The sequence below is a fragment of the Cynoglossus semilaevis genome, chromosome 14, assembly GCF_000523025.1.
Source record: "Cynoglossus semilaevis isolate Cse_v1.0 chromosome 14, Cse_v1.0, whole genome shotgun sequence".
Lineage (NCBI taxonomy): Eukaryota > Metazoa > Chordata > Actinopteri > Pleuronectiformes > Cynoglossidae > Cynoglossus > Cynoglossus semilaevis.
Genome location: NC_024320.1, coordinates 8,493,128 through 8,502,423, shown reverse-complemented (window position 1 = coordinate 8,502,423; position 9,296 = coordinate 8,493,128). Strand labels below are relative to the sequence as shown.

At 41.8% G+C, this 9,296-nt stretch overlaps 2 protein-coding genes across 6 annotated transcripts in view; one reads left to right on the top strand and one right to left on the bottom strand.

Moving 5' to 3' along the window:
• Positions 1-6,787, bottom strand: part of xirp2a (xin actin binding repeat containing 2a) — a 57,415-nt gene extending 50,628 nt beyond the window's left edge. For 2 of the 3 annotated variants that reach the window (XM_025062081.1, XM_008324829.3), the window contains exons 1-2: positions 6,552-6,787; positions 1,450-1,704 (exon numbers count right to left, since the gene is read on the bottom strand). In XM_025062081.1, coding sequence (XP_024917849.1) covers positions 1,450-1,704; positions 6,552-6,761 — 465 coding nt within the window. In that variant the 5' untranslated portion in view covers positions 6,762-6,787. Of the gene's footprint in view, positions 1-1,449; positions 1,705-6,487 lie in introns of all 3 variants that reach the window. The other variant, XM_025062082.1, reaches the window with a different exon arrangement.
• A 229-nt stretch (positions 6,788-7,016) lies between these two features.
• LOC103389431 (Fc receptor-like protein 5) overlaps positions 7,017-9,296 on the top strand; it is a 5,039-nt gene continuing 2,759 nt past the window's right edge. For 2 of the 3 annotated variants that reach the window (XM_025062084.1, XM_017038653.2), the window contains exons 1-5: positions 7,017-7,130; positions 7,215-7,241; positions 7,354-7,635; positions 7,706-7,999; positions 8,959-9,231. In XM_025062084.1, the coding sequence (XP_024917852.1) occupies positions 7,091-7,130; positions 7,215-7,241; positions 7,354-7,635; positions 7,706-7,999; positions 8,959-9,231 (916 nt within the window). In that variant the 5' untranslated portion in view covers positions 7,017-7,090. The remainder of the gene's footprint in view (positions 7,131-7,214; positions 7,242-7,353; positions 7,636-7,705; positions 8,000-8,958; positions 9,232-9,296) is intronic. The other variant, XM_017038652.2, reaches the window with a different exon arrangement.

Sequence of the window (9,296 nt, the reverse complement as noted above, 5' to 3'; positions counted from 1 at the left end):
TGAGCATCAGCAGCAGCTCAACAGCAGGGGGCGGGGCTGAGTCAGAGGACTTGTTAACATCTTTGATTTACTTTTTATGTTGGATTTATTATCTGCCTATTCTGATATAAATATTTAATTGACTTTAACTCTTTAGAACCTCTTTGTGGTTATTAATTTTTACTTTAGTTTTGCTGTCCAGCCTTTATCATGATCACACATGTATGTTTACATTGTTAACGTTTTATCTGTCCTCCTGCTCAGTCGTGGTATTTGTTAGGTTTTCAGATCATTATTTGAAGTCATGGCTTATTCTCTGCTGTTGCAGGAATTTCTAAGGAACCCTGAATCCACCTTTTTGACTGGGTTATTGGACATGACGCTGCTGTTTTGGAGTCTGTAAACTGGTTATGCACTGAATTATATTATGGACCAGTAGACAGACTTACTACTAGTAACACTAATACTAATACTCTGAAGCGTGGACTGGAAACTTCTAGCAGTGGTGTACAGATTTCTGTATTATTTTCCAGGTTGACCTCAGACTCCGTGGAATGCTGTGACATCTTGGAAAACGAAAATGTTTTTTTCTTTTCCTCTCAACCTCAATTTCAGACTTATTTTTTTCTATTTTTGTACTCATTCCCTACTTTTTCTCCTTCGCTCTTTACACCATTCAGATAAATGTTATTCTTTGTACAACTTGAAATGTTTTTGAGCTCAAATCTGTGGGACAGCACAGCATTCTTTGATTTCACCGTGGAGGGCTGTTATTGGTCATTTTGAAGCTTGTTAATAAAATGATCATGCTTTAAATCATTCTTTCACAAAGATTGGGTCACGACCCTCAGGTGGGTCGAAAGAGGTTTTTTTTAGGAGGGCGAGTCGTCTCGCATCATGTTTCCCAGGAGTTTACAAATAATGTCTATGGACTTGAGCTGCAAACTTTTAAAATATGGGTCCCCAGAAAAAAAGTTTGGGAAAAGGTTTAAATCAAACATCAAAACAAGTGTAGAAATATATATATTTATGACAAATCTGTAGGCCTTAAAGCCATTTAAGCTGAAACAACTCATATTTAAGAGTTGTGTATTTTATAAAATGTTGTCTTTTTGTTCTTATATGGAACAGTGTGTTTATAACAGCTCAGTTTAACAACAGAAGGAATGTCATGTGGGCCGTATCTGATTTGCACAGACCAATTGACAACACACATTGAGTCTAAACAGAGTTCTGACATGGAATTAGAATTCTAAGTGTCCTCCTTGAAGGTCCTGTAACAGGGACACACATGGAGGAGTGAAGAAGATCACAAAAATTATTGAAAACCAACTTAGCTCCCACAGTGACCAAGTGCTTCGGTGACACTGTGGAGATAAAAACTCCCTTTTAAGAGAAATAAATCCATCAGATCCCGACTCAGCGTTCAGTCGTCTGAAGAGTCAAAGGAAGGAAAATAAAGAAACTCACTGTTTCCACAGCAGCAGCAGCAGCAGCAGCAGGCGGTTTCTCAAACATCCTCTTTAGCTGATCCAGTGGAATGTCAAAGCGTTCAATCCTCCTGGCAGCCTGCAGATCCTCTCGGAGCACTGATGCCTCCACCTCCACCTCCACCTGCAGCCCAGTGGCATCATGGGAAACCAAGCCCAAGGTCGCTGACACTGCAGCGGCCACCTCCTCTCCATTTCCTGATCGAGTTTCCATTGTTGTAACAGGAACTGTAGACTGGTGATTGAAAGGAGAAGAAGAGAAGGGGGAGGAGGGGGAGGGGGGTTAATGTGCTAATAAGAGTAAGGACAAAGTAGAGGGTGAGGGACGTCTGAGAGGGTGCGGAGAAGGAGATGGAGTTCCTCTCTGTCTGCCTGGTTCTCTGGGTTGTACAGGGGAGACAGAGGGGAAAAAAGTTCAGAAGGAAACGTTTTTCCACTCTGCCTCTGTAATTACTGTAAGAACGAGAGAGAGAGAGAGATGAAGAGAGAGAGGGAGAGGCTTATGTAAACTGACACATAAGAAAGCTAAAGAAAGTGGAAAATTGCTTTCAAAGAAAGACACCGTGGTGTTGTCAGTTACAGGCCATGAACACTGACTAACACAGTGGTTCATGTGGCATTCAAAGACCGTCCAACAACTGTAAACTGTCCAACATTTAGCTGGAGTCACCGCTCCTCTGTCAAAGCCCACTGACAGGCTGCTTGGTTGACTGAGACCTTAAAAACTGACATGACTGCAATGCATGATGGGATATATTGCTTGGACAGTGTACATCGGATGTGTAATAAAAATTGTGGGATACAATAAGTGGACAACTCCGCTCACTGAGCTCGGCACCACTACAAAATGGAGTGCCCCATATGTAGTACACTGAGTATGGTGTAGGGGGCGGTATCAGATACAGCCTGTGCATCTGACCTCAGATGGGCCTCACATCTCTGGGCCAAAAGTGGCTAAAGTGTACTAGAGCGTACAATGACCAGGATGTAGGCCACCCTCTCACACCCCAACAGCAGATATGGGCCACTGATATGGGACGGTTGAACAGGATGAGTGGGCCTCATTTATCTGATTATAAATATTTCTGGAACAGTGTCAATATATTTTGGGTAATTTTGGTAATTTCTGTTAAAAATCTAACTGAAAAAAAAAAAAATATATATATATATATATATATATATATATATGTCATGGACCACCACAGCAGTTTGGAGTTGATGGGGACTCAGAACCTTCTAGTACTCTAACACACTTCCATGAATTCTAACTAAATTGGCTAAATTGCTTTTGTGTGGCGTGGTCATGTTTGCCTTTAGTTGCAGTCATTTACTTTTGTTTTTACATGGATACAAGTGATGGGCAAAGCCTATTTTTTATTTATTTAATACAATACCAATTATATTTTTGGCATTCTTTTAATATCTATATCAATACTGAGTTTTTCCACCCAATAAAACACAACAATTATTGATCAATGTGTGATGTTGAGAATATATAGAAACTTTGTCTTCACGTCTAGGTGATTTTTCCAGACAATAAGCTTCTATGTGGCCTATATTTCTGAATGGGGTCAAATGATGAGGGTGAAGTAAAAGTAGCGGCTGGATGAAGTTAGCTTAATTACAGGATCAGGTGGATGGACAAAGACTGACATCCTCCCCTGCAGTCACTGTGGTTCAGTGGCTCAGTGGCACAGAGAGGGGAGCTGAGAACCAATCCAGATAATCCAGTCCTAATGAAAGAACAGTCATGATAGATGCATCTGATACAAGACTGGAGGACACACTATCGCTCCCACTCTACTATTGGCAGATGCATTATTCAGACAGAGAGACATAGAGACAGAAGGAGAGAGAGAGGTGCTGGGTCTCAGGTCTCACTTTCTGCTGCATCCTGTGTCTCCTGAAGTCTTCCAGGTGACACATACTGAAGTGTGAATGCTTTAATTCAGGCCTAGGTTTTGTCTTTGTCCTTATTTTACTTGACTTTATCAGCTGTTTAAACCCAAACACTTAAACACTCAGCTCTGGCTAATTTGTCTGGTTAGCTGTTGCAATATATTCTGTTCTTATTGGGATTCTATTTGCACATGTACCAGTACAGTTCAATCAAGTTGCACTATCAAGTGTGTAGGCCTTCTCAGCACCACAGGGAGCTGTATGTCAGATTTTTCCCAACAAAAAACACAATTATAATCAATCACTTCCTAAAACTTCCTTTAGTCCAATGGTTCTCAGTTATTCTCTGTCATGCCCTCCCCTCCCCCCTGCTGCCACCTAGTGACTGGATTCTTGTTATCATTCAAACATTACAACAGTGCCATATTCCATTGGAAGCCCCTCACATCCCCCTGGCACCTCACCACGCCCCCTCAGGGGGACCCTCCCCACTATTTGAGAAATACTGCTTTAGACACAAAGTACTGGTTACTTGTGTTGTTTTATTGGGTATTTTTTAGGAACTAGTACTTGTGGCTACGTTCTTTAAAAGGGTTCATGTGGTTGATCCACTCACAGACATCGACACAAAAGGACATTTTTAGTCGCTACCTCATCAGAACCCATCAGACCAGCACAGACACACTGCATGTTTTCCCAGTACTGGGGCCAGTGATATACAAATATACATCAAATATATTCTGGTCCTGATCCTAGTTTTTTTTTTTTAATTCAAGATACATGTTATTGCAATATTGTCCCATTTAGGTCACATAAATTAAAGATTTGTGAAAGACCTTTAATTTATGTGTTTTTAAAATTTTCAAATACCTGATTCTTTTGGAAACATTAATTTTTTGGGGGATGGACAGTGAAGTCCTCATCTTTCTGTACTGATGTGAACCACAGTCGACCAGACAGCTTTGATGAAAGAAGGTTCCGGCATATCTCAAACAATTACAGCTTAACTTTCCCTTCAAGCTCCTTCCAGGGTGTGCTGTTTATGTGAGGATGATGTGTAAACTGCTGGATAGGAGAGAGAGAGAGAGAGAAAGAGAGAGAGAGAGAGGGAGAGAGAGAGAGAATGCGAGAGAAAGCGACCCATGTGTGGTAGAGTGGCAGTGGACAGGAAGCCACTGTGTCCAGATTTGTATAGAAGCAGCCAGAACCTGGTGTCATCAGAGTAAAGATGTCTGACGGCAGTTAACTGCCTATCTGTGTTGTTTAGCTGCGAATGCTATCATGGCAATGGATTTTAAAGTGACTAATAACCATTACACTCTCTAAGTCCAGCTCTAACTACTCTAATAAGCACAGAAGAAGACTTTGACTGGATTTAACTGCAGTGTCTCATTGTTCAGTAGTTCAGTCTGTGGTCTGGAGAAGCCGTGTGGAATCCTTCAGAACATTCCGTGGGCGTGTACTTGGCCGTTGGTCTGACTCTGTGGCCTTGCCCACAGTTTCACTTAAACAGACCCTCTGCTCTTCTGACTCTTCAAGGTGGGAAGAACACACTCACTGTTTACTTTGTTTACAAACTGCAGGTGAGACTGATTCTGGTCAAAACTCTTTACCTGGAAAGAGAATCAGCTCCATTAAACAACTGAAGGATGTCTAAAAGTCACACGTCATTATTTTACAGATATAATAAGAGGAAATACTTTAAACGATGGTTATGGTGTCAGAACTCCCTGACCCCACCTGTGAACTGCCCTCAATGGTCACCGGCTCAGGGCAGATTTCCTGGGTCTTTAGTCCCAGGCTGACTGTAATGGCCATTCGCAAGGAAAAGCGTCACTGACATTTTACCACCTCAACATCTAATTTGATCTGTGATGTCCAACAGCACCATTCTGGACCACGCCCCTGATCGTGTCCTCCACTGATCCACAATGTCTGACCTCCCTCTACTGGTCCAAACTGCAGGTGAGACTGATTCTGGTCAAAACTCTTTACCTGGAAAGAGAATCAGCTCCATTAAACAACTGAAGGATGTCTAAAAGTCACACGTCATTATTTTACAGATATAATAAGAGGAAATACTTTAAACGATGGTTATGGTGTCAGAACTAGAATTTTAAAGATACTATTTCTAGTGTTTCTGTTTTTGCTTTTTTCATTTCTTATTTTAATAACTTAATATATGGAGTAAAGGCTGTTGAAATCCTAAATATAGAAAAAAAACACCAGTGGTCTTAGTGCAGTTTGTTATTTTATTATGTTTTAACTGGTGTTAAATTTAATTTAAAAGTGTTCATAAAACTCAACTTCACATTTTCAAATGTTGGTAGTTTTCACTAATTTAGTTTTTAGGCATAAGTTTGACTCTAGTTTTGACTCGTTTTGTTTTGTCAACTATCTACATGGGCTGAAATCATTTTTCCTGTTACTGTGTGGTGAGAAACACTGACCTGTCATTAACAGATAACTTTAAACCCGTTTATCAACAACCGTCTCACGGTGTTGTACGGACGAAGCCAATACAATGTCAAAGAACAGTTCTCCCATTTCTTTTATGGCAGTTTGTTGCCATCTTGTGGTCATTGTTCCTCATTGCCTTAATTCTGGTTAATTCAACTCTGACTAGAAAGGTCCTAAGACTGAGAGGAATCCATTTTTGGCTCGTTTTGAGTTCGTAGAGGTTCTGAACAGACCAGGACACCACTAACGACCAACTGTGACAGAGCAACAAAAACTGGAATCAAAGCTGCGACTAGCCAGGCTGCTAACACTGACAACATCTGGAATGAAGACCCTACAAATCATAGAGCACATCTACAGACGTGATCCACAGCCTGTGTAAAAAAAAAACACACCACTGGAATAGACAGAGGGCCAGATAGACAGAGGAAGTGTGACCACTGCTGAGTGAACACTCTACTTTTAGTCAACATCTTCAACCCAGTCAGGAGATTCCAGCAAGCAGGTTTATAGCAACACTATACATCGGCATGAACTTCACCCAATTTTAGATGCTAGTCACTGGATTCAAGAACCAGGCAGGAAAAACCTGGAATATCAAGGAGCAAAAACCCACAGCGTCACGAGCACAAAACAAAGGCATAGAACATGAAACTCACAGAACATGAAGCGTGGACACAGAACATGGACATCACACTCAGAACAGAACACTCAACAGCATACCTTGACCAGCGTGGCATGACTGACGTACACTGACCAATGAACCAACGAGGACACAGTGAGGGAGAGAGGTACATAAACACCCAGGGCACCAGGTGGCACCAGTGAGACTGATGACAAAGGCACAGGTGAATGTGATGACACTGATGAAGTCCAGAGAAACAGACAGACAGACCTGACAGCCTGCAGAGACGGGTAATAAAGGTCGTCCATTACTGCCACCTACAGGCTGTGTTATACCACGGTAGCATAATTACACTGTTTCACAGTTTTTTTGTTTTTGATGTTCAAAAGGATTTAACATGTCAAAGTCACACGACACAGTCACGCCTCTGTGATAAAAAAAAAGTACCATAAAATAACCGTGTTTTTGTCCACTGTGTCACTCAGATGAACAACTGCAATCGTTCTTCATGGGTTATCTGTGGTCAACACATGTGTAACGCCCTCAAACCTGACATTCACACACACACACACACACACACAGAAGGAAATAGACCCAGCAACAGAAACCATGTCAAAGATAAATCCATAAAAGTGTTATGAGGAACCTACAGTTTCTTGATTTGTTGCCAATTCTGGGTGAGTGGCTTGAATTTACTTCAAAACTAAAACATTTCTTCACATTCTTTTAATGCTCAACATTTGTTATTCTTTGTTTTCCAGCTCTGACAAGTGTAACAAATAGGATAAGTATGTTTGGTTGAAAACTGTCAAATATTCCTTTGGTTTTTCTCATGTCCAAATATGTAGCTGTCCCACTGTACTCCTCAGTTTGAACCACCTTAAATGAACCTGTTTTTAGGTGGGTCACTCACGTCTGGTCCAGTCCTGACCGGCCCTCACGCAGCCTACCCGGGATCCAAGGTGGTGTTCCACTGTAGATCACCTAAGTCCCCTCCACCAGTCACATATGAGCTGAGGGCCGACGGACATATTTTGTTTGCCAGTGGGACAGATCTCCAGGGAGGGCAATCCGCATCATTCACCCTCAAGGTTGCTGAAACATCTGCGGGAAAATACCACTGCCAGGCAACATCTGGAGGAAGAACAGAAGTCAGCAACGTCATCACGCTGAGTGTAGTCAGTGAGTAATGGTGTGTTTACAAAACAACAGTCTGACACCTCAGTCTGACCACACTGTTTTTGGGTTTCAGCTCCACCGTCACATACCACAGTTTCCTCAGAACCCTCCCCCGCAGTGGCCTACGAGGGGTCGCGCGTCGTCCTCCAATGTGACGCCACGGGTTCCAACCTGTCCTACACCTGGTATTTCAACCAAGAAGAAGTCACACCTTCCACCGGCCCGCTTTTCCACACCACAGGGAACCAGCTGGTGTTGGACGAGCTGACTCCAGAGCATTCAGGTCTGTACTCCTGCTACGCTTGGTCCGTACTGGAGGACATCAGGAGGGTTTCAGTTAGCAGAGAGCTCCGGGTGACTGTCAAAGGTAGAACACAATCACTGTTCACATTTACACAATCCCAAAATGAAGGTTACCAAGTACCATTGGACGATCAGTTATTTTCACATTAAATGTTTCAGTGCCTGTAGAAATAGAAGGGTGTAGAAGGGTTTCTAAAAAAGGTTAAGTCTCTAAACTAAACTACAGAGGAAGGACATTCATTTCTTTAGACCAGGAGTCACCAACCTGAGAGCTACTTCAAGGGTACTTAATAAAACAGAGAGCTACTTGTTTGATACAGACAACAATGTAATAATAATCAGTTCTGGGACATACAGTAGGAGACACTCTTCTTACCATCGTTATTGCAAGTGGAACTGATTCAAAAAGAACAGTAACAGTACAGTTTTGACCCTCTTGTTGATTAGATTTATTTTTAGGACGTACTCTGCAGGCAGCTTAGGTAGTCCACAGGGGGGGGACTACAAAGGCTACATTGATGCTAAGTTTAACTCATCGTGTGTCCTTTAATCTACTCAATTCACTGCGTGATCAAAAAAAGGTCTGTTGAAATCAGGGAGATCCAAGTGCTTCCTGAACAATGACCACCACTTTCTTTTGACATTTAACAACTGGATCAAATGATCTTATCCACTCAGACCGCAGGAGTTTACATCACTACTAATGATGTATGAGTGACCTCAGTGGTCGTTTCAAAAACTAATGTATACAAGTATGACTAAAATGTAAATTCTAAACAATAAACACAAATGTAACATGAATACAGGTGATAAATTATAATGTTTTTTAATGAAATAAATACTAGAACAGTTATTCCGACCGTGGGTTAACATTATCAATCAACTTCAGTGTAATTAGCTCAAGAGAAAAAATATGACTTTTTCTGTTTTAAAGTACTGTACACATCACTGTGGCCGACTGCCTAAACATTCTGCTGACATCATGTACGTGGACAAAATGTCCCGTCTTTGTTCTTTTGCCAGTTTACGTTTCCAAACCCAAGATCTCTCTCTCCATCTCCAAAATGAAAGACAGCTACCAAGGCAACGTGACCTGCAGCTGTACCAGAGGGAGTGATCCGGTCAATTTCTCCCTTTTAGTAGATGATATAGAAAAAGAACCGGTGATTACCACTCAGGCCCTGGTTGCATGGTTTAACATCACCGTGGTTCCGGGGCTGGATAGGGGCGTGGCCATCTGCAGGGTCCGAACTGAGCTGCAGGAGCTGATGAGTGAACCAATGTCTCTGGAAATCGGTACGGCTCTCAGGTCCACAGAGTTATTACATTAGTTGAACAAACAAATATATATATATATATAT